This window comes from Bombus huntii, chromosome 2 (assembly GCF_024542735.1).
Source record: "Bombus huntii isolate Logan2020A chromosome 2, iyBomHunt1.1, whole genome shotgun sequence".
Classification (NCBI taxonomy): Eukaryota; Metazoa; Arthropoda; class Insecta; order Hymenoptera; family Apidae; genus Bombus; species Bombus huntii.
Window position 1 is genome coordinate 8715470 of NC_066239.1, and position 27994 is coordinate 8743463.

Consider the following 27994-nt stretch of genomic DNA (forward strand, 5'->3'; position numbering starts at 1 on the left):
AACAAATAAATAAAAAAAAAAAAAAAAATCTTGCATCTAACGGTGCACTGTGTTGAAACACTTTAAACATAAATGTGGTTCATCAATACAATCTGGACAATAGGTGGTCACCTTTTTGGTCCGATTCTTAGCAATTTTTGATCTTAACTGTTTAACATTTTTTTTATAGCACTCTCTGCAAAATTAAAAGCACTCTCTGCTTAAAATGTCCTACTGGACAAATTGTAAAATGTAAATAAATAAATAATAAAAAAAAAAAAGGTACGCTTAACGAAACAGTAAATCGCGACCTTAAGATACCTACAGTTAAATTCAATAATAATTTCAATAATAGATATAACATAAGAATTAACAACCACCAAAACCCACTAATTACTCAATTACTTGACACGACGGATCAGATCCGCAGACTAAAAAGACATTACTCTCTAGATTTAAACATTAGATTCAGCTAGAAGCAAACATACGATAATCATTTATTATTTACGTTATAGAAAATGAAAGCCGTTTGTCCGCTGCCTGTCCATTACGCGAAAATGCAGCGTATCAATTTGCTCGCGCATTCTTCGACTTTATATTTAATTTAAAATTAACAAATTATCGTCCCTTTACGGTAGAATCTAGTTATCAAAATTTAGTAAAATCTAGTAGGATGTAATATTATGTAAAGATATCGTCTTTGTCTTCCAACTATCTTCGCTAAACCGATTCGACGATTCGAAACGAGCGAAGCTTAGTCCCACGAGCTTCGTAGAATCAACTCCTATCAGACTCACATACCCTGTACAAGTTTTACACGGAGAAAGAAACTTTCATTTTCTATAACGTCACCACGTCAGAATAATTTACTTATAATTCTCAATGAGAATTGATTGTAAACTACTTCCAAATAAAAAAAAAAAAAAAAAAGACAGAAGGTACGCTTGCCCTTTTTTCTTCTGCATTTCGTGTCGCACAGTTAGAAGTGTGCACATTCTTTACTATTATACACAGAATGAACAAATACTGCTTATTAATATCTTCTACACGTTTCAACAATATATTCTGGACGTTTTGCTTACGACGAAATAACGAATGCGAATGGTTTGTTGAAATAAACGAAGCCTTGTTATAATATGTCGCTATCGACTGTTAGCAAGGCGCCAGGGTCCATTGGGGAAGGATGTTGTCTATATCATCAATTTATTATTATTTTACTATTTGAATAATAAAAATACTCCCGTGGCGTCCTGATCGAAACATGTGATTTCGACGTGGTAGTCAAAGTGTTAACATACGTTGAAGTGGGTCCCACTTCTAGGAAAACTCCACATCTTTTCTGAAGCTTAGTTTTCTTAGTCCTTGAAACCATTCAGTATTGTTTAGCACTAAATCAATTTGAAGGGCCTCTCAGCCTTATAGTTTTCTAGGAACATGCCTTGCACAGATACTGCAACGAGGTACAGACAGGTCAGTTTTCTGTAATTGAGTAAATACCCATAGACCCATGGCCTCGAAGCTCTTTCGTAAAGTAAAGCTGCCAGCCTGCGGATCTGGACTAGCATACACATTGTACTTATAGTTAAACTTGCTTAAATATATTTTCTACTATAAATACATCCATCCACGTATTTTCTCTCTCTCTCTCTCTCTCTCTCTCTATTACGAGATAAAACCTTAACAAAATAAAATATTATTAAATGCAACTAATAAATTTCTCCCATATCGTATATTATATCGTATCCTATTGTATTCGTTTATTGTATCGAAGCTTATGATTGTTACAGTCTTTTCGTATGTATGGGCGCTCGTTGCATTTCGTTTTTATCTGAGTTTATTCCTTTTATGCTATTTATCTAGGTAGATCAATATCTTAATTTATTGCACGTGTTATTATACAGGGTGGGCAGAATAAAGAGCGATTTTGAAAAGCGCAGCAATCGTATTGTGTCGATGTGAGAGAGTGGGGACGCTGTATCAATGGAGCGGCGGACCCCTCTTCAGCATCGCGCGTATACTGCCAAAGCGTTTTATCAAAACGATGCTTTCCGCAACCATTTTAACATTCAGACCGATGCCGTCTGATTAAAAAATGGGTCGAGACTGAAACATGGGTGGTTTGAAGAGACTTCGTCAACGACGAAAAAAACGCCTGGAAGACCAAAAACAGTGCGTACACCCGAAAACAACATGTAACAGCGTGTAAGAGTTGCGATCGGAAGAAGCCCGCGTCGTTTGGCTCGCCAGCGCACAGCGCTACATTTAGGATTTCCAATAGAACGATTAGATGAATTTTACACAATAATCATCCGTACGAAGTCCAAATGGTTCAGGCTCTTAAAGGAACAGATAATGCGAACCGAAGACGGTTCCGTGAAGAATTTTTAAATTTAATTAATCAAGACATTACAAATAATTCAGGGATGAGTGGCGAGGCCCATTTCCAGACAGGAAGTGGTTCAAATTCCACTGGCAATGCCGCGGAATGTAACGAATAACTTGAGAGCCCGGCTGGAAGCATGCGTATGCTTGAGCGGACGTCATATTACCAGAGTTATTTTGAAAAATTAGTTACTTTTCCATTCTAATATTTATTTTTCTTTAATACTTTTTTACGTATTTGAAGGCGGTGAAAATAACATTTCGAAAAATTGATTGTTCCTTTTTACAGCTTTTTTAAAATCGCACTTTATTCTGTCCCATCCTATACATCTTCTACGTGTCAGTCTTTCAGTCTTTGGTGTTTCGTTCCTGTTCCTCCTTTCTCTGTTCGTTCATGCGGAAAGCATCCAACTTTCTGCTTCCCTTCGTGAAGTTTGCCAGTTGTCATATATGTTTCTCGGTTTGTTGTTATTATTTCTGCCCATTCCTTGCTTCTCGGTGCGATTGGTCTGATCTCTATATACAAATACATTGTGTAGTCGCACAGTATATGTTTCCGATTTTCTGCGTCTCTCATATCGTAATACAAACAAATCATCATTTCTTAAAAAGAATCCCTCGTACTGGGTTTTTCTGCTCGCCGTATATGATTACTAAATTTCCCTTTAGCCTGCGGTGTTTTTAACGCGCATGTAGCTGCGCACGTGCAGAAAGAGTAATTCAAGCGTGTCCGGGGCCACGAGGACCGTGCATTCGTTTAGGCGATCGGGAATTATTCAAGTCGTGCACGCGAGAACCGACACGGAACTCAATTATACGTGCCGCGGCGGTCGAATGCCAATTTCGCATTCGTCGACCCTGCTATCACCGGCATGCAGCCTATGAGTATGAGAAAAACGTTTCCCACCGGAAGTCTGTCGTACACGAGACGCGAAGAAAGGACTCGGCTTACCTACACCTCATTCCCTTTTCAGCTTGCACGAGTACACACGGTCGCGCGGTTAGATTCGGTGGACTATTATGTAAATTGAAGCTCGCTCGACAACGACGGACGTACGCGATCTTGGGTGGCGGGAAAAAAATTCTTTTTCTTTTCTTTTTTTTTTTAAAGTGGAAACGCGTTTGCGACTCGTCCAGGTCAGGTAATGGATACGCAAGGGTGATTCACCCGACTTAACGACCTTAAATTACCCGCTCGCCGAATAAACGGCTGGTCGCGTGTAAAATTGTCTCGCGTTTTGCCTGCTGCGGTAGGTTTTTGCGTGTGCACCCATCTTTTTTTCGTCGCCAAAATATCGCAGATCATGTTGTGGCTTCTAAGTGCAACATGCGATACTTCGCTTTGAAGATACGGAAGATACGGTAGATATGAGAAAAGAGGAGGTGTATGGGATGGGTTGAAACGATCATTCTGTGTACATGGGTTCTGGGTAGTTTGCCGATCTTTATGCATTTATAATGTGAAAGTACCAAATTGCGCAGAATGCACATGGTATGAAAAAACGTATAAAACATGCAAGTATAGTGATTTGTATAATACTTGGTAGGTAGAACAATTTTCTAGCCAAGTTCTAGCTTTTTTTAATCATATTCTCGAGAATATGGGTTTGCATAAAGATAAAGTCTAGTTATTTATACGTATCTTACAAGAATAACAAACGGTGTTACTCTTTGGTTATGAAAGTGTACAACAGGCTAAATTCCATACATTTTTTATATGACTAAATTGAAGTTATTGGACGTGTGGCCCAATTGGAAAAGGCGAATCGTACGTAAAATGTACAACCTAATAAAAACATTTAATTGTGACTCGTTTGTATTTCTACATCGGCAAGCATACGAATATCATTCGTATGATTTACAAATAATAAAACGACACGTAGCAATATTGCACTTTCGCGTTTATCGCAACGGTTCGAATCAACACGACGAAGAGGATGAAGGTTAACGAAAGCTCGACTATATCTCAATGAAAAAATTTACGACACCGATAAAACTTATTTAAAGCGATCCTTTAAACGTCCACTCGATTGTATCCGAGGTACTGAAACTGACAGATCATTACTAAACCTTTTCCTCGACGGAAACGCGTAATTTCACGATGCACCTGTTGCGATATCCTGACGCGTAATGCTGATCGAACAACCGCTCTCCTCTGTTGGAAAATTAGTCAATTACGGAGCATGACGCGCACTTACCCCAATTATGGAGTTCAGCTCCGTCATCGTGACCTGTTTCGCCCTATCAACAGCGGTTGCAACTTGCTGTTGATGTTCCTGAGACAGAAAGGGCAGGATCTGTCCGATGATAGCGTTCAGTCTCTTCGATATTTCGGCCTGTAAAAGGAACAAAGGTTCGAGGTTAACGAGAAACGTTCGTCCCCGATTAATATTTATATAAAAACAACAATATATGGACGATCTTGCGCAATAATTTATCAAGTAATAACGTTAGGTGTAGAAATTAATTCGCTGTCTTTCAAAATAAATTTATCATTTATTTATCCATGTAGTTTTTGGAGCAATAATTTCTTCTTTTTTCTACTATTTTTTTTAGCATTTGAAGTAATGTTACGTATGCTGCGTGTTAGAAATGTTAAGATTAAAATTGGAAATCTCAAAATAGTGGGGAAGCGTTTAAATTTCATATGGATTCGTAATTATCGAGTCAAAGTAAAAATATCAAATTAAATCGTATAAATAATGTCAATGAACTGACAAGTTACGAGTTATAATTACAAACTTCTGTCTTATAATTTTATAAATTTCCGCCAGAAATTAGATGATCGGCTGAATCGTAATTCGTGAAATTTACTTAAAAATCTCGATTCGCGATACTGCGTGTTAAAAATGTTAAGATTAAAATTGGAAATCTCAAAATAGTGGGCAAGCGTTTAAATTTCATATGGATTCGTAATTATTGAGTCAAAGTAAAAATATCAAATTAAATCGTATAAATAATGTCAATGAACTGACAAGTTACGAGTTGTAAGTACAAACTTCTATCTTATAATTTTATAAATTTCCGCCAGAAATTAGACTCGTAATTTGCGAAATTTACTCAAAGATCTGGATTCGCGAGATCATCAAACACGGTGGCTGTTGTACATAAGAATTTGATAGCACTGGTAATTTGTAACACGTGACTTGTACAGTTTCACTGATAATATTAGTTTTTCATTGAATGGTGTAAGAGGGACCCGGTCACGGTTCGTCGCTTTTTTAACTTGGCACAGTGGGTGATCGGTCGACGCGTGAGAGCTACGCGTAGTAAAACGTGCCGGCAACAAAGTGCATAAAAGAGGAAGGAAGCTTTTATTTCGCTTTCGCGGTGAACACATGCTTTCCAGCTGCCCGGAGAGATGGAAAATATTTTTGGCCCACTCACTTTTCGCAAGCAGAGTGTTTAACCGTGGACACTTTTAACACGCGATGCGGTAAAATTAGACGTACAAAAGAACGAGATACACCGCTGTGAAATTACGTTTCAACTGTTTGGTTTCGTCGACTGTGTCTTGCTGGAGTTTTAATTGGCGAAGCGTAGGTGTTTGTTACACAGATATCAGAACCCTAAACTTTTCGAGCAACGAGACTACAGATTTAGAATATTTTCTTCTAAAACATTACACTGCGTGGATATTTAATTTCACCTATTCTTAAGAAATATCGACTTGAAAGAGGAAAAAGGAATTCTTTAAACTTTTTCTTATAATATTCCATATTGTCGTAATATTTCTTGTCACACTATATAATGTATATTTGTATAATTAATTTATCGACTCGATTCGTATATTAATATATTATAAGGAAAAAATTACAATAAAAATTCCTCTCGACCAAAAGTTTCCAATTTCTAACGTTCCCTCAATTTGTTTTACGCTCGATTGCATATTTACATCCGATCAAAATTATTTACCAAAAATTAATGTGTGCATAATTCTACCGTAAAATCGTTCAACCTGTTTGTTCCGCCGGTTAATTAATATTTTGCCGCGGCAACTCGACAACATTTTGTAAAGGAAATAGGCGGAATGCAAGCAATATTCATCGAACCCGCGTATTTCTAGCATGGATGGGCTGCGTCTCTATTTTCGTCGCAAGAAGCTGGTAAGAGGCGGTGGAACCGCGGAAATAAGCGACGCAGCCAGACATAAGGAGGATGATTAACGAGACGCGTAGAAAAGCTGCGCGTCACGGCTCGGTTTCGCCGGTTTAACGAGCCGATCCCTTAGTTTACGTCCTCTGTGTATAGGAAACGAGCCGTACACCAACTTAACTGCACCTATGTAGCCTGATCAAAAAATTCGACGAACGCGCTATTTATGTTAATTACTAAGCAGAAAAGAAAAACAGCAAGAAGATACAACTTTTACGAACTTGATTTATCTTTATCTTTGTGTAAATTTTAACTTAATAGTTAATAACCATTACGAGGTCTTTCAGAGCCGGAAATTAGTTCCCTTCTATTTTGATTCTTCGATTTTCTACGGTGTATTGGAAAAGAATTCTGTACATATTTGATGATTATTTTAAAAGATATGTGAGAAATACATAAATTTAAATTCCTAATAATAGTTATAGATAATCTAGCTTAAATTTAAAGTAAATTTACTAGCAAATTAAATAGAGGTAAACGATCTGTATCCGGCAGATTATATTTATCGCAACAGTTTAATTATTCGAATACTCTGAATTTTAACTATTCCGTTAACCAATTTTACTCGATTATCTCCAATAACAGTTGCAAACTAATGTTTCATTAATATCAATTTTACGTGATTGACCTGTCAAATACGCGCACGTTCTAAGGTAGACCTATCAAGTATAATTAAGAAATATATTAAGAAGCAAATCTTCAAACTTCTTTACCTAATCTTAAAACAAAATTTCTTCGGCCCTCGTATTTTCGAATCGTACGAAACAATATTTCGAACGGAGCAATATTTACGAATCCGTGGATTCTCCGTAGCGAAGCTGATTTTTTTAAACACGGAGAACGTTGACGCGTACGGGCTACCAAGTTATCGTGCGAACGGAACGTCTTCTCGGAATAGATGTTCGCAAACGGAATCGAAAGTGGCGGCTGCATTCTCTCAGAGCCTTGCCCCATGTCGTCGAGTCATCGCTGCAAATGTTTATTCGGCCGTGTACACGGGACAAACTTATCCCGCTTAATGACTGCGGCAAACACGCGACGTTAACCGGCGCGGGTCTCGAGCCAAGAAAGATCGTCGCCCGATGCAATGCAAGTGGAAGGAAGTGCGCGTGTACACACGCGAAACGCGTTTTCGCGGTCGATTTCTGAATTTCGTGCAACGAGACGGGACTATCGTGTCAGCGATTTTCGACCTTTCTCGCCTCGTTACACGGATAAGCTGATTACTAAAATCTCGCGACACATTGAAAAATATATTACAGGTAGCTGGTTCGAGACAGGACCTTTATATCGAAAGAATATCGTCGTTTTTATTTGATAATCTAAGGGAAAAGGGAGTTCAATGCGCCTGAGTAAATAGTCAGGTGTTGCATGTTTGAAAAATTTGTATGGTACACCGGTCGAAAATCGCGGTACACTCACCACACTAAAGAAATAAATCAATCAAATTCGAAGATATGTTATATTATTATACCACTAAGCTATAATATTTTACCAAATGACCTACTGGACAAATTGTAAAATTTAAATAAATAAATAAATAAATAAAAAATCGCGGTTATATGTCGGAAATGATGACGAGAAAATTTATGATAATTCTTGGTGCAGAGGGTAGAAGGAACTTACTTGTTTGTGCATCTCCACGTTTAGGCCGTACGACATTTCGTAATACTGTAACAGAGAACATAAATTGGTTATGCATCAAAATTATAAATACGTCAACTTCTAAATGAAAATGGATTATTAACTTTTTAGCTACGGTGTATACTAAAAGAGCACAATTATATTGCATTGGATGAAATTATATTTGGAAATCAGTCGTTGATGCGCGTTAGAAGCGTTGAATTTCTTATTTAAATTTCGTATTTTGAAGCATTTTTAATATAATTGCAAAAGTGCAGTGTATATCGATAGACTGGATATGCCGATGGAAATTCATATTTTTGTGAAAAGAACTAGAGAAACGAAAGATTGGAACTGACCAGAAATTTATCTCACATTCTAAATATCGTAACATGGATATTTTTGGATATTTCGTGCATGTTTGAACTTCATACGATTGTATATTTTAATCGAATTATTTATTATTTCTTCGATACACATTTAAATTTCCTATAAATGTAGCTACAAATATCCGCACTTTCCTTTTAATATATACGAGATTATCAGGTAATTAAAAGATATATTGGCTGTACATACAATTATTGTATATAGAGTTCATAAATATGTTAATGACACATTAAGGGCATGCATAGCCGCCTTTTGTAAGCAAAGAGTTAATTAGATTTTCCAATGATTAATTCTTAACTACGCTGGCCTGTGATAACTTGAAATGCCAAACTAAAAAGCAGCCAACGTATAATAAGAGAGAAATGTTACGCGCGAATGAGCTTTCCAAGATTTATTTTCGCAAATACGATGAAATAATAATGTAAATGAAGCGTCATGTGTAAGACGCGGCCCGTTATTTCAGAAATATATTTCTCCATTATGTATAATGTCATTAGGTTGCCGTTTCATCATTTTGATGCTTTCAGTGGAAATAACAGACTAGCAATAAGTTATATAATGCCTGTCTACAATGTTTCCTCGATGATAGAGACAAATTTCTAATATTGCACAGAAAACATCAAAACACAAAACTTAACTGTTTTACATTCGCACAATATTCTTCCTCGTTTTATATCGAAATTTCATTCTGGAAACAATTACCAACTTCTATAAAGTAAACCTTTATAAAATATCCAACAGCGAAATTACGATACAATATTGACCATTTTTTAAAATACACTAAATAGATGGGAATTATCAGAAATTGGAAACAATAACATTACTCTTTTACAGAGTTCTCTGTTAAAAATCAATGAACTTTTCCATAGAATCCAACTACAACATCTGACTTGAAGGGACAATAAATAGATGGGTTTGAAAGGAATTACAAAAATCTAAAGAAACAACGTTACTCGTTTACAACGTTTTCTCGAACAACGCAATTAACTTTTATAATACACCTGATAAAAATTTAAAAGGACGATAATAAGACAGGACAAGAAAGAAATTTACAAAGTCTGAAAGGATAATGTCGCTCGTTTACAGAATTCTCTGCAATAGATCGTTCGCCACTTATTATTATACCGCGAAAACTCGGCGATTCGTCCCGTCAATTCCACGGAAACAATGTTCAAACGGTTGAAAAATAATAATATGGCGTCGATTCTGCCATCTTACGACACCACAGGAAACTCCTAGAATTCCCGATGCGAAGTGTCTTTCATCGGCTATCAACGGTGGTCGTTAGCAGGGCAGCGATGAGGCGGTCATAATTGCGGTAAACGAGCATTTTACCGAAGAGACCGTTTTGTAGCGTCATTACTTAACAGTCAACTCCGAGGCTCAGCGGCGGTCATTTAGCATCGCGTCGTCCGTACAGCGCGGCGTCTCTTCACTGCCAGCAATTTAACATCATTTGCCAGATTTGTCCGTGTCTTGCTTCGTTATTTCGACGTTGTTACTTTTTTCTCTCTCCTCGCCTTTCCTCCTTTATTTCCCTTTTTTTTCTTTTTTTTTTTTTTTTTTATTCTTACATCCTTCTCTCCCTCGTCTTCGCCTTCTTTTTTTCATCCTCTGGCTTTCTTACGGCAAGGCATCGTGGCGAGCTACCACCTGCCCGACGTCGCCGCCTCCTTGCACATCCGCGTCATTAACATCCCCGGGTACCATTAATCTCGTGAACGAGCGGTGGCGCGAGCGAGCTTCGACTATATCTGCCCCCAGTCTCTCTCTCTCTCTCTCCCTCACGCTATGCAGCACTGCACTTTCCGTGGTAACGCGTTATTAATTATCGTTAATCGCGATAAACTTAATCGAGTCTAGTCGAATACACTCCAGAGAGACAGAGGAGCGGACGGTTGTATATACGTAGGATTTTGCGCGAGGGAGCGAATTGGAGTGTGAGCGGGAGAGAGAAATTATACGAGAGCGTATGAAGAAGACGGAAATAGATAGAAGATGAAGGGCAAAGAGACGATGAACATAGATGAGAGAGAGAGAGAGAAAGAGGGAAGGGTAGTAGAACGCGTGCAACACGCTCGAGAGCCAGGTACAGGTTCTTAATTTTACGGGCCATTAGCCCCGTAATTACACGGGCGAATTAATTGCGTCGTAAGTAAGTTATTCCACCCGAGGGAGAAGGGGGATGAAGCGAGCCACCGATGGAAAGGAACACAGCGGGGACAGGGGGAGGACATGCTGAGGAAACGGCGGTGGTAGGAAGAGAGCAACAGAGGCGAAGAGGGCAGGAGGCAGAGGTTGTTAAGATCAACTGCAGCAGCAGGAACCAGCAGCGACGATCAGCAGCGGTGATGGTGATGGTGGTGGTGGTGGTGGTGGTGGCGGCAGCAGCAGCAGCCCTTAGTAGTAGTGCACTCTCTGGACCAACTTCCGCGACTCATTATGGCTTGCACAACAAATTAACGTGACGGGCCTCGACCCCTGTACACCAGCGTCCTTAACGTGGCGCTTGTTAATGAACTCGACAAAGAGAACGAGAAAAAGCACGCGATCTCCCTCGATTCGCCAACGCGCCCTTCTTCTCTTCTCTTAGTTTCTTCCTTCTTCTTCTACTTCTCGTCTCACCGTTGTTGCTCCGCCTTGGCACCGACACCCCACCGAGATGTACTCTGTACACGTCGTTTAAGCGAGTTAACAAGCGGTCTTTTGTTAGAGACCTGGCCTTTTTTTTTTACTGCCGCGTCGGTACTATTGCTCGAACAGCTTTCTTTCTTTCTCTTTTGCTCTCGGAGAGTGATCTTGTTAAGGGGGGATAAATGATCGGGCCAAGGCGTGCCCGAGGTGTAATTCAATCCGACAAATTTTTATTGACCGGATAGAAATCGATCGGCTCCCCTTAGAGAACTCGAACGAGGATAGGTCGAAGCGCGTTGCTTGCTGATTAATCGCAGAATTAAACGCGTTTCGAGATATTCAGAAACGACTTTGATGTCTTAGGGAAATGGAATCGCGGAAACAGGATAAGCTGTTTGGAGGAAGGACGTTTAAAAATTTTGGAAATTTTCATCATCGTTGTACTATTCTGTAACAATTGATGAGTATTAACAAGCATAGATATGAAAGACAATTGCCTGTATTATTATATACCGGTTGAAACAATTAGGAGATCATTTTCATCTGCATAGTCATTGCTTGAGTTCGTATATCCTTAGTTGCCTCAAATGTCAAAAGCTTGGAATCACCCTACATGCTCCGTAGAAGCGAAGAACCGGAAAACAGCAACGTCAGCTCGGAATTCTGTCATCTCCGAAAATTCTATGGTCAAAAATCTGTTACATCGATCTGATATCAATTTCGAATCGATGACAAAAGTAGCCGAACACTCGGTACGATCCGACTGAGAACTGATCGCAAACTTTTCATCGATAATGCGCTTGTAACAGAAACAATCTGAGAAAACGTTCGACCAAACGTAAAGGACGAGATTCCAACGACAATGATTCATCCCTGATATTTCGCCCTGTTGTAAATAAGACAAAACACGCGACAAAATGGAAAATCCCAGCCTATTAAAATACGTAACAGAGATACAACGAAAGGCCAGCACGGTTGGCAATATTTACGAGGACGTTCATAGAAGTTGGTATTCGTTAGCGGGAAACAATGCGTTTAGTGCATGTTACAAGCAATAATAACGTCCCGGGGGCAACAAAATCTACATTCCACGGTAACAGAAATTATGAGACAGAACGTGTCTTAGAAAGCCTCGCGAGGAACAACGTGGCTCGTGTCGATAAATCTCCATGGAGTTTCTCTCTCTCTCTCTCTCTTCACGGCGACTTCCTCCGGCGGCAGCCGTGTTGGCTCGTACGCTTGATTAATCGTGTTTAAACTAGTCGCCTCCGCGCCAATTAAGTCTGTACAACGCCCTGTGCAAGAACAGCAAGAAAGGGACCGAGGGAGAGACACTCCCTCGTATCCGAGTGTTCGAGGAAAAACAGAACCTAAGGCGAAATGCCACGTCAGGGTAGCAAGGGACAACAATAAATTAGTATATCAAACCGATATACGGGCCTTGAACAAGGCGCCATATTATGTCCTTATAGTTCTCTATCTGTAACTATGCGCGTTATGTAGGACAGAGAAGTATGAGACGCAATCACGACGATTAAATTGTAAGAATGTTATTTTCCTTGCTGTTTGCTTCTGTTATCTTTTGCGTTTAATTTATCATTTTATTATTAGGTTATGACAAATACAAGGATAGCAATAGTGTTTTTACGTTTTAGACATTATCGCCGTTTCCTTTTAATAGGGTTATCAATGAAGTAGTAATTGCTTTTGTTCGTAAGAAATCTCATTCACTTATGTTCATTTATAATAATATCGCACACTTGCTGCAGAAGAGATACAATTTCAAGTATACGTTCTAGATACGTAAGAACTGCTACGGATAGAAACAATGCTTCGTTCTATTACGTTTCAACGTCGTAAATGAATTTACAATAACAGAGCAACGAATTATCTTCCTCTTATTAATCGTGATATTATTGATACGAAGTACCTATATCGTATAGAAAATTTCTATCACTCAAAATTTGTATATCTTTTCACTGGCCAAATAACAAACCGAAGCGTATCTGTGTTACGACATGTGAAAAATGAAAGATCAAAGAAGAAACTCGCTCGAATACGTGATACCCACAGACAGTAATCAGAATCCATGAAACCGTTTCTCTACGCGTGACATTCGATTTCTAGAAATTTCAACCGCTCTATCCCACGCAAGAAACGAAACACGTGAAATTAACACTCGAAAAATGTCAAACGTCCTATTTTACAACGCCCTGAATAAACGATAGTCGCGATATCAGCGTCGATTAATTGTGTCACCGGGACCACAATAAACTCCAACCACACGTCACTCGGTGGACCCTTTCCCTCTTGCTGGCACTCGTGCACGCACGCAGTCCAATTTCGCGAGGGTTAACTGCGAGGCATTTACCATGAAAACGCCTGGCAATAAATCCCATCTTGCGTGCGGCGAGCGAGTGCGGCTCGGATTTCCTCGCGGGACACGCGGATCGGTATAATTAGACTGGTTTACGGCGGTCGATCGTTGGAAAGCATTCGGGTACAAGCCAACGAGGCCAACTACATTATCCTTCGGCATTGCTCGCGCGCCTCCATCCAGCTTGTATTACTTTGTCATTAGGTGTCCCAAGACGGGTCGTTCGTAGTAACGGGTGTTCGAATCTCAACTCGCAAGTACATAATTCGAAGCTTTTCGAGACTATGAAGATGCAAATCGTTTCGAACACGATCCGAAACTTTGCAACCTCGAAAGCCTCGACGAGTTTTCAATCTTTCAGATTCGCAGTTTTCTAAATTTTGAATGTTTCGAGATCTTGAATTCTATTTCTCCTTTAATTTCTCATCTCATTAACTGCTGGTACCTTATGGCGTATCGATTGAATACCTTGATATTGAAAATGAATGTATAATATCGGATAGTCTAAATAATGTCAAGATCTTATGATGAGCAAAATTTCACACTTGAGACACTTGAAAGTATCTCTCGAGACACGTAGGATTTCCAGGATTCAGTGAGAGCTTTCAAGAATTCTAACTTCTAAATCACCTGGAATATAATTCAAAGGTTAAAATATATAGAAAGGGAGAGGGTTAATTCTCAACATAAAAACAATGAAGACAGTTACAAACGATTTCATTTCGCGCTGGAAATGTACCGATGTCGATGAAAAATGAGAAACCAGAAATCTAAGTGAGATACAGAGAAAAAGCTTTATCAACTGACTCATTGATACCAATATATTTCTAACGTAAAATAGAATTGTTTATAACTGGAACGGTAAGCTTGAAACAGCGCTTTTCATCTTTTTGATATTTAGAATCGGCCCTATAAATATCCCCCATATATTTTATAACGCGCTGCATAGAAATTCCAAGTGTCAGATCCCATTGCTATATCGAACATGTATTTCAAAAGCGTGGCAACTCAAACAAATTTTTCAGAAAACGCAAAAAACCATTTGAAAGCTTACAAAAAATTTATATATATACCAAACGCATAACATTATTTGGTCAAATATTATTTTCGCAGTTTTTCGTTTTTAACCCTTGAAAATACCCGTTTGACAGTTTTCATGTTTTTTTTTTGCACAGCATAACTGAATTATTTTCGGTTGTAAAAGCTTTGAAACACACAGGGGGCAGTTCACAAGCCAAGATGAATAACTCCAGATTTTCAAACTTTTCCAATTTTAATGCCAAAGCACTTTGATGCTAATCCCGTGTAATTCCCTCCATCCTCTGTGCCTTTATATTTTGCTGAAGTAAAGCTATTTGTCAAATAAGAAGCTCGCATGCGATACGCTCGTACACTGGATTTTCCCAACCACTGGTCTTCCAATCAGTGAGAACCTCTGGCCCTCTTAGAATCATTAGCTATGCACAGTAGGTGCGCAAGATAAATATACAGATACACGGGCCAGCACACGTGGTTCGTTTGTGTGTAAGTGTCCCTTGCGAGGCTCTGTGTGTACCTGTACACTGTATACCTGAACAGAGGGGAAATGTGCGCGGCGTAACAGGCCAATGTAAAGTCGGTGCGGCGAGGATGCAATTAATGCTAAGAAGCCGAGGTGGTTTAGCGGTCGAGCAAGCATGATTATCCTGGATACGGAGAACGGGGTAGAGATAGAGGTAGAAAGGACCAAGCGAGAAGGGATCAGAAGGAAACTTTAGGGGACAGAGGGAGAAAGGAGAGCACGGACTTAACCGGAATTAGTGTTACAGAATGGTAATTCCTTACCATCACGTAATGTCGCTGAATCTCGATCTTCTCCGTGGCCAATTTCTCGCACTCGAGCTTCAAGCTGTGAACAGAGAGAAAGGGGAATTGGTACAGATTAAATGATTTTAATCCCATCTTATGTTTCTCTTAACTTTTGTATATTGTGTGTAATATATTAAGTGGCGGTCAAGCGACGGTGTAACCTTAATTTTATTGCTTTTCTTAGATTTATGTGACTCGAGATGAATATTTCATTTTGATTGATATTATCCAAAAATAAATGGCTTTTAAATATTCGATTTTAGTATTACAATGAAACATTCTGAGGAGAGAGAAAAAGATACGTCCAGTTGCGTAAAGAACAGCAGATTTAATGCTGAATTTTATGTTTCGGAATTTAGGCATCGCAGAGAAAAATCAATTTGGATATGAATGGTGAAAATATGAATCACGTTATTCGTACGATAAATACGCAAGTAAGACACTGTTTTTAGCCAGATACAGTTCTAAATAGTATATTTATTTTCGTTTTATTGATTGTATATATGTAATGTAACATTTTAGCCAGATCTAAAGAACTTTAACTTAAATATCGAGTTTAAAGGCAAGGCAAGTAAAAGAAAACAGTACAACAAATAAACACAGGTTTACTACAGTCGTACAACGTTTGTTACAAATTTGTAAGATAGAATATAAATTGAAAAATCTGTTTGGCCAGAAGCTTCTACACACCACTGCGTATGTTAGCCAAAAATTGTTGGCAATGGTATAATATAAATATGTCTTTTTAAAAACAACTTATTTTAGATCGCAGATCAATAAATTTTCTCTACTTTGAAAATTGAACTAACTACATGATATACTTACACAGCGAATCTCTATATTGAAATTTTGGAATTTATCTCTTTACACGGTATAAGAAAATCGCACTTTACGAAAACTTTTGGCAACCAACATGCAAACATCCGCTATACGATATTTTAAATGGTCTAAAATATCGTTGCCCGTGTTATTCACTAAGTAGCATAATTTTACAGATAACACGTGGCTATGTGTGTCACACATGCCTACATTACGCACTGTGTAATCCGAGTAACGTCCCACGATCTTTCTACTTTATGCTCACCGCGTTAGCATAATGTTAATATTAATTGTCGTCGATTATGCATACGTAATTGCGTGCACACGCGATGGCCATTTATGCTATATTCCCTAACCTGTTTCCCCCATCAAACACACCCTTTCTATTAAACTACCGTGTCTCGTAAGTGGTAGAAGAAGGAAGGATAATAAATGATTGTACATGCAAAAAAAGAATAAAAAATGTAGAGTAAGATAATGCGATACAAGGCCTCGTTCTCAAGAAAATTGAGTTTGAAAGTTCTTTGAGTGCACGTGCATCTAATTACTGGCGTATAAAGCTCCCAATAGACGTATCTTCATTAATCATACATCAAAACGATTGCACTTGCAACATTGACGAGTGAAAATGTCAGTAGATGTTTTCGTTTATTAAAAACTCTACCCGATGAATACCTAAATCGGAACTTAAACGTAGAACTCACCACCGAGGAATTTTCAGTTTCAATCTTTTTGAGAACGAAACAACTTTCGATTTAAATTAATTTTAATTGATTCATTATAATTTAGTTTAATTCAATTAATTTCAATTAAATTTCATTTAAATTAGACAAATTTTTAATACACATTCCACGAGGCTTCCTATTAAAAGATTTCATCCGTTTGCTAGTACAAATTCGCTATTAGTTCAACTTTTTCGAAAACGCAGTTTCCTATGAATTTCATTCGTTCGTTAATACAGATTCACAACTTCAAGTCTTCGTAAAAACGAAGTTTCCTATAAAAAAAGATCTTCGTTCGATAGTTTCCATCCATTTTTTAATACAAAACCACTCTGTCCTTCGTTGCACCACTTACTGCCCATAATAGACAGCACGTACATTCTCGCGTGTGCACGCTGCGAGAAGTTGGAGCGCAACGTTTGAAATATTGTTCCTATCGTTCTTCTGCATTCTCTTATACCTCGCCGTCATCGACTGGGAACAATGCCGTGTACGTTTGCCAACTTCAAAGGGGTAGAAAAAAAGAAAAAAGGCGAAACGACAAGAAAAAGAGACGGAAGAAAAGACAGAAAGAAAGAGAGAGAAATGGAAAAGAGCTTGAAACTTCCGGCTGGGAAGTTGCAGCTTGTACGAACAATGAAAGTTTCGATCGGCGAAACGCTGAAAAATGCAACAGCAGCGAGATCGAGGCTTCCTTAATTTCGTATTCGCGGTGGCTACGGTGCACGGGTGTCATTACGTGTCTGCCAATAGCCACGTTGTCGTAAATCACTTATGGCTTTTGTGTATCGCGTGCAAAGCCAAGGAAGCAGCTGCACGAATTCCCAGGCTCTTTCTCGATCCGCGATGGTGGTGCCCGGTAGCTGCCGGCTACGTATGCAACTTCGAGACAAAAGGAGAACTTGAAGTGAGAGAGAGAGAGAGAGAGAGAGAGAGAGAGAGAGAGAGAGAGAGAGAGAGAGAGAGAGAAAGAGAAAGAGAGTCTGAAAGGGCTGATGAGCAGGTGCCGCTCGACTTCAATCGTTTTACGACTCTTGTCCCCCCCTTTTTTTACTCCTCTTTCCTTCTTTCCCTTCTCTTACTTTCTTCTTCTTTTCTCTTTTTTCCCCCTTTTCGTTACACGATTTAATAAACTTATTCGAGCCGGAAGACCTTTTTTCGGATTAGCTCTGGCCCGTCCGTCTTTTTTAATATTAATTCCCTTGGAACCGAAGAAGAAAAAAGAAAAGAAACTGTAATAAGGTGACTTGCAAAGGGTGCAAAGACCTCGAGTCGAATCTCTCCGGATGATTGTTCTTATGTTCTACTTACGCTGCGTTGTAATTAAGTTTCGCCCTTATCGCGGATAGTTTAACGTCGCTGTTCCAAAGGAATTAATTCGTTCCTTACCTCACCACGACTTTTGGTATTTTAATTTTACTTGTGTTTCACAACGAGATTTCGATTGTTTCTAGGTATTTCAGATACCTTTAGATCTCTCTTTAGATTTTCTATTTAGAACGCTACGCGCGTGTAAAACATAAATCAGCGAAAAGTTGGATCGGTGTATTTGTTGTTTTTGTGTAATGAAACGATGACAAGGTGTTAAGAAGTGTGAGAGGAAATTATGCGTAGATTATTATGGTACAAGATATCTGTCACTTACGCGTGGCATTGGTTCTGCAGGAAGTTGAATTCCTCTTTGATCCTATCGCAGGATTCTCCGACTGTGAATTTAATTTGTTGTCCGGGCTGTGGCGGGCCCTGCAATAAATTCACAAGAGAAACGAATTAATAGTCGAGCAGTTAAATTAACGATCTTGCTGTTTCTTTATCGTCTTCGATTTCTTAAACATGCGTCTGCCAGGATGTTCGTCGAGTATTCTAGAGCAGTAAGAATTAACATTTTACGTCAAAATACGTTCATTTGTTTAGCAAGATAAGTAAAGCTTACGTTTAACATTTTTTTTTTTTTTTTGTTATAAGATAATTTAATTGTCACATAACTTTTCATTTTTCCTAGCGAATAATCTCTCAATGATTTTTCTCAACGTACAGTATTACTTAATAAGCAATAATAAAATATATAATATAAGATGAATAATAATAAAAATTACTTAATAATATTTATACGTAGAATTTGATCTTATTTATAAATTTCTAGAAATTTGCAAAACGATTATAAATTATATATCTAAATGGTTCGCAAAATTGCGTAACAAAGTTGAAGCTAATTTCAGCGAAATAACATATTGCTTCGAATGCTGTTACATAAATTAAACAGCAAAAATCATCTATCGGATTTCACAGTAATAATCTACAGCTTAGTTCGCGAAAGTAACAGAGTATAACGGTTGGAATATCTAACTATACAACGTGTGTGGTATCACATTATAACGCAACAGCACGTAAAACACGAGCAAACTTTACAGTCTAAACTTTGCTGTATTAATCGTTGCGCATGTTATGCGAAAACTAGCCGACGGAATATTGCATATTATTATCTTCTTAGTTGCTACGTAGTTTTTATACCGATGGGAAATAAAACTGCTAACATCCGTTTTCGCTATTCCATACACGTTTTATTATCGTTGGTAATGGCCAGTCATTTCACTTACTTGTTGCAAAATAAAATATGATGAAGAAGAACGGAATTTTCTTACGTTTAAGAATGTTTGTTATGGTTAACATAAATGATATTCGTGTAATTACACTGGTATTATTTTACGAACAGGATTTAAGAAATAAAATCTTAAGTAGGAAGTTTTGTAGAATATTATGTTTCATGTTTTATATATTTTCTAACAAATATATATATAAATATATATTTTTATATGTTCATATGTAAACGTATTTAACCGAAATTACACCACGTTATTCTGTTTGAATTATTCACGTTATTAAAGCTTTGAAGATTTCAAGACAAGTTAAAATCCATTGACTCGATGTTAAGATCACTTTCAAAGAATGACGCTTCTGTCTTCAAAACCACACGAGACAAATCCTCGTTAAATCCCATTAACATTCATCAAGACTTTTCGAAGAATTATCCAACTTTCTCCGTATCTTATCTCAAACAAAGAATTCGCTTCGTTTCAAACTGATAAAGGAAAGAGAAGAATGAAAGAAACTAAAGAGAAAGACAAAAACAAAAGACTACACGAGAAAAATATATGTCTTTTCATATCGATCGTCTTTTATGTAGAACCCAGCGGATAAAAAAAAATGTTTTCACGTGAAACTGTTGAAAGGAGAATAAAAGATACAAATCTTAATTAATTAATACTAATTCAAATCAATTAATATCGGTGCACGTAACCGATGCTGTTGATATTTCTCGAGCGTATAACAAAACACATACTCGAGCCCATAATCAAACGAATTAATTGATACAAAATTGACGCAAAAATAGACGCCAATATATCGAATTTAAAAACTGTTCTCCCATGAAAGATCGTAAATGTGACTTATCGTGTCTGTCACCTGCGTTCTTCAATTTGAAAAAGGAATAGCAAAGGCGACGGAAGCGCAGCGAAGCGCGCGATGTGAATACGCGTCAATGCCGCCGGTGAATAATTAATTTCACACAGCTGTTCATCGCGAAGGAGCGAGAATGGATGCAGGAAATAATGCGTTAGCCGATTCGCGAGCCAGCGAAGAAAAGGGGGAATCAGACAGGCGTAGCGAAGAGACGAGACGAGACGAGACGAGACGAGACCAGACCAGACGATGGTAGGCGTACGGACCATGTGGCATACGGTAAACAGTGAAAGACACCTAAACGCCATTGGCAATCGTGCACGCGTGGGTGAGCCCACGATGTAACGTAACGCAACGTGATAACAAGATTTGCTTGACAGGTGAATCTCGTCCGGCCTCCGGAGACTCCGCGATCCCAAACAATTCTCCTCGCTCGAGGAAATTCTGTTATTTCGAAAGACCAATGATTCGCATTGCCTTCGGCTTCGCTATGTATACTGTGTCCCATTGACAAGGAAGGGAAAGGTGGCTCAGATTTTCACACGTTAACTATTTTTATTTCAATCGAGAGCAGAGATTATGTTTATGACAGAAAGAATTGAAATTAACGTATTTGAAATCAATGTATCTCTGTCAAGCGACTAAACGATACGAATGTACTTTTTAAAACTGGTTTTAGACTTTCCTGCGTTATGTTTGAAAGAATTGAAATCCACCTGTTTCATATTGATTTTGATTCGTATATTTGTATTTGATTGATATCGATTTATAAACGTACGTTTCGAGACTGATCTAAGATTTTATTGCACTGTATCTCTTTTACAGAAATACCGAAAGGAACGTGCTTCTGTCGTTCGTGATTTGTAAAATAATTTTTCCATAGTCTGATGGAAGAACTCGATTCTGTACGCGTTAAAGATAGCAATGATAAAATTGGAAATCCGTACGTTCGATAATTTGATAAAATATACAACATCACAGTATTTAGTAGCGATATTTCTTAAAAGAACGCGCATGTATATGTCGGAGATGAAAGAACATCGGGGCCTTTCCTTTAGAATTTTTGGGAAAATCCCCAATACTTTAATCTACACTTTTTATAGCTGTACTTAAATAATAAAACTTAGAAGTAGTTGTTTATGATTTAATCCGAGTATGTTTGCCCGAGATTTATGACAGCAGGCTTGGACTCGAAGTGATATCTGGTCGCTAAACGTAGCCACAGTCATGGGATGGACTTTTTTACCTAACAGAGGTTAAGTAAGTAGTTGTATTGCTCTCCTTCAAAATATAGTTGACCCGAGGGGTATAAAGAGGCACAGAGAAAGATACATGAGTGAGTTCCACTTGTACTGTGCATAAGTAAGTTGAGTTACACTTGGACTGCGGATAAGTAAGTTGAGTTACACTTGGACTGTGGACAAGTAAGTTCAGTTCCACTTGGATTGTGGACAAGTAAGTTGAGTTACACTTGGACTGTGGACAAGTATGTTCAGTTCCACTTGGACTTTTGAGAAGTAAGCGTATCTGCTATCGTTGACCGTTGACCGTGTATTCGTTATTAAACCTGAGATTATTGTCATTAGCATCTCGAGTATCTAATCGCCACAGCTAATTGTCAAATTCTGTAATAATCATATTTGTATCGTTAACTATCATATATATTGTATAACAACAATGGCTAATTCAAATGAATATAAAATCAAGAAAATGATGTATCGCTGTCGAAATTCCAGACAGAGGAAGATTCTCGTGGTTGTATACAGTGCTAAGCAACGAAATTACACGACCATTTAATTTAATCTATCTTCTAAACAACTACCTATGGAAAACGAGTTTCACCGCAAATTTCTCGAAGAAACTTTCAAAAAATTGATGTACTATGCATACACGGACCATCGCTAGGAAACTTAAAACCTATGATTTGCAGTCTCCATCGATGCATGAAACTCGCTCGCCCCGAACCATCTATTCAACCTCGATCGATCGAACGACTCTACATATTCTTCGCGCATAACACACATTTCTCCTTTCATATTATCTCAAACGTTCCTCCGTATCCCCAATAACGTTCGAAATCACGTTCGAGTTACCGCAGAGCCGACATTCGTGTCAACAATATCGCCGAAAATCTAGTTCGAAACTTTCATCATATTTTTCGCGCTCAGGATCGCTTCCAGAAGCGTTTCAGCGGATATTTCTCGATGGAAATTCAGAATTGATCCGAGTGTACATATAACGTGAATATCGTAATTTAACAAAAATATGTTTCAGATTTTTCTATTGGAATTCCCCTACTGGAAGATCGAAGTTCTTTAAACTATAACTTATCATATACTTCGTATGCTTGTCATATATGTAACATGTACTCGTACGTAGTTCAAGAATAAAAAAAAAGAAAAATAATATGTACACAGTACCGTCTAAAAAATTCACGATAATTTCAATTCTTCCCAAAAAGAAGAAAAGTATAGTTTCAGATATTTATTTCGCTTCAATAGCTTTATCACTCAATACCAAAGAACTTCTGCTTCAAGCACCGAAACAGGTCGAAAAACCATTCGCCTTTGTTAATTTGTAACTTCGTAATTATACAAGTTTCTGTTTGGCACGCTAAACTCGAATTAGTGCAGCTTAAAAAAGAAAAACAGAAAAAGAAACACCAATATGCATCATACTTGTGTTACAAACTAGGTCATTCCTTAAGAAAAACTTCCATGAAACTCAAAGTTTAATAGCGCAGACTTATGCGCATCATATTTCCAAGCGTGAAAGGATCGAGATCGTATTACACAAGGTATAGCAATTTTTTACTGCTTGTATATTTGTGGTCCACTAAACCAAAAACAACCTGCATTTCTTCCACTAGCAAACTTTCCAGTAACTCGTCTCCTCTCTACGATAATTGAAAAATAGCAAAAACCAAGAAACCCGATTTGAAACGAGCAAAATCTCAATTTCAGGGATCACCAGCGAAATTCGATGACAAAATATTTACGGTTGGTGTCGGGACACCCCGTATAGCGAAGAGCGGGTCTTATTCGTTACATTGGTCGGCATGCGCACACGATTACACGGTCGGTACGGTCGAGGCTGGGTATAGTCAACACGATCTCGACTGACTGCAGCGGCTCGTAGAGAGAGAGCAAGTGTTAATTACATGTTTGCGGTGTCCACGAGGATTACACGCTACAACCGAAACTATGAACTTGCGAGTCTCTCGCGCACACGTGTACTGTGTGCGTGCAAATGCACGTGGGTGCCCATCGACGTTGCACGTGTGTCCTAAAGTGAGAGAGAGAGAGAGAGAGGGTGTTCGGTTAACTACATTCGCCAGTTGCCCTGCCCACGCAAGCGTTGTCCTTCGACCGACCTGTAGATCGTGTTGGATACGCTCCCCTACAAGCAGAGTCACGTTAACCGACGACTATCTCTCTGTTGAACTGGTGGAAATCGATCGACAAAGGCAAAACCGTGTCGGGAAGACGGTTCTAGAGTAGTTGTACGAGCCCCGGAATACGAAGTGATTCGCACACGCAACTACACTTTTTGTAAATTTCTAAAGTCCAGGTAGTAGAATTACCGATGGATTGTCAGGAAATGGTCGATTTATTTCCACTGGTTTACATATTACGAAATGACGTAGACGAAGAGCGAGGTCTGAGGCATAAATTTCAAAAAATAGCAGCGTTTGTAAGATCATTTTCCTGTAATTTTCAATTCGTGAAATCGATTAACGTGACTTGCGGGATTCATACCGGGAGTTTCGATGAATTATTGGCATAACTACGATCTTTTTTCAAAAATCAGATACAAAGGAAAGAAAGGATGTATCAGATAATCTCATTAAACGATCAGGAACAGAATAAGAAACATAAAATATGGAATGTAGAACATAGATCAAATTATACTGAGCATAAATAAAATAAATAAAACTACCCGAGAGAAAGATTATTAGATTACTCCGATACGCTAATAATCGTCGCAATTCCATTTAAAAATATGCTTTCGAGACTAACCGAATGAAAGAAACACATCCAAAGGCTGATAGTTTACAAAGGTAACAATTTGTTACGGAAAGTTCTTCGCAAATACATCGAGCTTTCGTTCTCCATCGCTTTACGTGCGTAAGAAATTCGAATCGGATTTACCGGTGAGCGTTTATCGCTCCCTTTCGAAAAGCTAACACGAAAGGAACGCTCTTTAATCGCATCAATTATTCCACGTAGGTTCCTACCGCTCATCAATCTCTTTACGAAACGTTCGTCGTGGAATCGAGCCGATCGTTCGAGCGTTCGCTTGATACATAATTTGCGAAACTTCCCTTTGATTACTCTGCTCCGATGGAAAGAAAACAAGAAGGTTGCTGATTAATCAGCGTCTGCATCTACGCTAAGGTGCCTCGCGCAAGTTCTTCCAGCCAACTACGTATTCTCGAGATGTTCCGTGAAGCGTCGAGGAGCATCATCGAGGAAACAAGAAGAAGGAAGAAGGCTAGCCTCCGGAGTTATCTCGGGTTAAGCTAGAAGTGCATCGGGTACCTCCTGACCTCGATCACAATCGAACCGTTGTAATCGAATGAACCGAGGAGCCAGGCTCCCTTTCCTCGTTGTTCGGTTCAGTTGTCGGCCGACTGAATCGATCGTGGAATCCATCGAGTCTCTTTGTGCGAACATTCTTGCGGTTCGCTCCGCGCTTTTCCGTCCCCGGCTCTTTTATTCTGCTGCAATGGAACTCAATCGTCTACTTTCGAGCAAGGTAAAACGTTAAATGAGGAAAGCGAAATCACGGCCTCTGATGGACCAGTGACTTGCACGTGATAAACAAGAAATACATATTTTCAATTTCTAATTGGAAGTGTATACAGTGGTTACGAGAAGTGTACTCTATTGTTCTCGTTATAGCATTTACATGCTAATCGATCGGGTGCAAGTATATAAAATTGTATTTATTATATGATACGTTATATCATTATGCCATATACCGCATATTAATTTTAATTTTATTATATTTTCGTATCATCGATAAATTTCGTATCACTTTGTGGTACTTTCGTGCATCTACGAAAATCTCATACTACGAACATATGTAACATAGAATCTGATAAAAAAAAGTATTTCAGTGAAAAATAAGGATACGTGCTACTGTATCAGTAACTGTGTTACGTTTGATAAAATTTCAAATGTAAAATTCGTAGTAGGATATTTTTGACTGCCTTTCTAAGATTCTCTCGTGCTACACGGTGAAAGGGTTTAAATCTACTATATAAATACGTTGCAACGCGACTCGCTCTTGAAAGCAATACAAATACAAGTAAACAAATACAAACTGCCGAAGTTGGTCGAAGAAACGTCTACGAAAATTAACATTCTACGCTGTACGATTTCAAAAAGGCTTCAAAGGACCTTGCATATTGTATTCGTGTCGTTACAGTCGTAATTTCAGTCGCGATGCTGTAATTATAATTTTATAGAAACCTTTTGTTTGTCTTTGTCAAATATCTTACGTCTTCAGTAGCACACGTAGGCTGCACGCGCTCTACGCAGCTTGTTGCAGCAGTTTAAACGGTTCTTAACGCAAGCGGCACTTTGCGGCTTTTAGAGCGTTTCGGCTAATGCGCTAAAATGCACTTCGTTACGCTGTGCACCGCAATGCAAACCGGCCAGCACATCGTGCATTCACTCCACACCCGCTGTGGTGGAAATAACGTATAGTTACCGACGCTAGAGATTTTCACTATTCGAAAGCAAATTTATCATCGAAACGAGAATTCGCGAGGCAGTCGTTGCGATAATCTTACAATACGTGAAAATGTCTCAGACAAAACCGTTAAGATCGAATACGACTCGCGGAAGGAATTATAGAAACCCATAATACCGGAATTATGAGAAGGCTATAAATCAAAAGTAATAAACGCACAGAGATCTTTCTATGTTCAAGTTTACCGATAATTTTCTGAAATTAAAGATTTTATCGTACGTATCGCTTTTCTTCCGAGTCTCCTGATTAGAGCAACAGATTCCATCAATCATTTGGTTAATAATCGTATCGAGCAGAAGCGATTTGATTGAAAAGAAGAGAAGACAAATCTTTAAAATCACCCGAGACTGTCCCATCGGACAAAGATACTCCTTCGTTTTCTTGCCGATTCAAGTTTTCTAGTTTATTTTTCGTTGCAAATAAGCAAACACTCGATGGATATCGATCGCTTCAACTTTTATCGATAGGATTCCCTACAGATTTAACACGTTCGTCGTATCAATTTTGGAAACGGCTTATCAAAGAATAAACCTTTTTTACAACACGGCAATCGACTTCAATATTACCAGTTTTTATCGGCATGGAAACACATTTTCAGCTCCGGTTATCTTGTTCGATCGATGAAATTTCATTTACCAGCGACGGACCTTCGTTTCGAATTTTCTTTGTCGCGAGCCTTTTCTTGCGCCACGAAAGCATTTTTCTAACACGACGAAAGCATTTTTCTCGCATGACGAAAGCTTCCCCTGGCGGCTATCGTCGGAAATTTAAAGATACATACCTCTCCGCGCATCCTATCTACGTCTACTCGAATGAAATACACCGCGTAAAATGTGAAACACGCCGAGCAAGGACGCTACGAATCATATTTCTCCCCTGGTACACTCAACTGTCTGCCGCATAAAACTTATCGCGCTAGATAAAACGCGATAAATAGTGTTTGACGCGAATAATAATGATGTCACAGGCTATTTATTTTTCGCAGATTCCGATCTCGCCGAAAGGAACAGTAAATCTTTCTGTGTTTTAACTCCAACAGATTCCAATAGCACGCGAGAAATCGTTTCAACGAATCGTTTTATCGCGTGAAACTGGATCAAATCGAACGACAATCAACAGATACGTGGACGAAATCTGCGCTGCGGCACGTTTTATCACCGATCTCAACCCTGCAATGCTATAACATAGTAACTGCAGTCTGTCGTTATTTTTATTTCCAGGAAATTGTAACCCTTTGTTAGTTGCATCTACTTTCTAACAATTTAATACGACCAAGGCTACGTCGCAGCGAATGGTTGGAACATGTTCGAGGCGGATGGCGTATTAACACTTTACGGATCGATAGCCTATTAATCGGTTTTTTGTCGCCGACAATCTTTCTCATTATCTGAGCATTAATTTGTTATTTAGTACTAAGGTACATTGCTCAGTTGCGTCAGTTGCGTTGCTTCGTAAGCTCCCACAGTTTTATACCAATTTGGAAAACTTATCGTTTGCGATGAACGAAAAGAATGGTATTGGAGAGACTAAACCGAAACAGAACCGGCGCCAGGGAGAATCGCTAGCGGTCGGTAAAGTGTTAATAAAATGATGTTTTTCGATCGTTTAACCTTAACCGCCTTTTATACGCGGTAAGGGTTGGTTCTCCCCATGAACCGAAGTTACGCGTGTCGGTAATGTGAAAGTATATTCCACCCATATTCGTACGGGATAATACAAAAATAAATTGATTTTATAAAAATAAACATACGTTCTATTTAATATATCTCGTTTTTTGAGACTTGTACCATTTTAGAAAATTTCAGTTGTACTCGGAAAGGCTCTGTTATAATAAAAATTCTAAGCTACC

At 38.6% G+C, this 27994-nt stretch overlaps 1 protein-coding gene across 1 annotated transcript in view; it reads right to left on the minus strand.

Moving 5' to 3' along the window:
* LOC126875370 (protein groucho-like) overlaps positions 1-27994 on the minus strand; it is a 77364-nt gene that overhangs the window by 25329 nt on the left and 24041 nt on the right. The window contains exons 2-5 of the mRNA XM_050638249.1: positions 18572-18669; positions 15362-15425; positions 8143-8187; positions 4560-4697 (exon numbers count right to left, since the gene is read on the minus strand). Coding sequence (XP_050494206.1) covers positions 4560-4697; positions 8143-8187; positions 15362-15425; positions 18572-18669 — 345 coding nt within the window. The remainder of the gene's footprint in view (positions 1-4559; positions 4698-8142; positions 8188-15361; positions 15426-18571; positions 18670-27994) is intronic.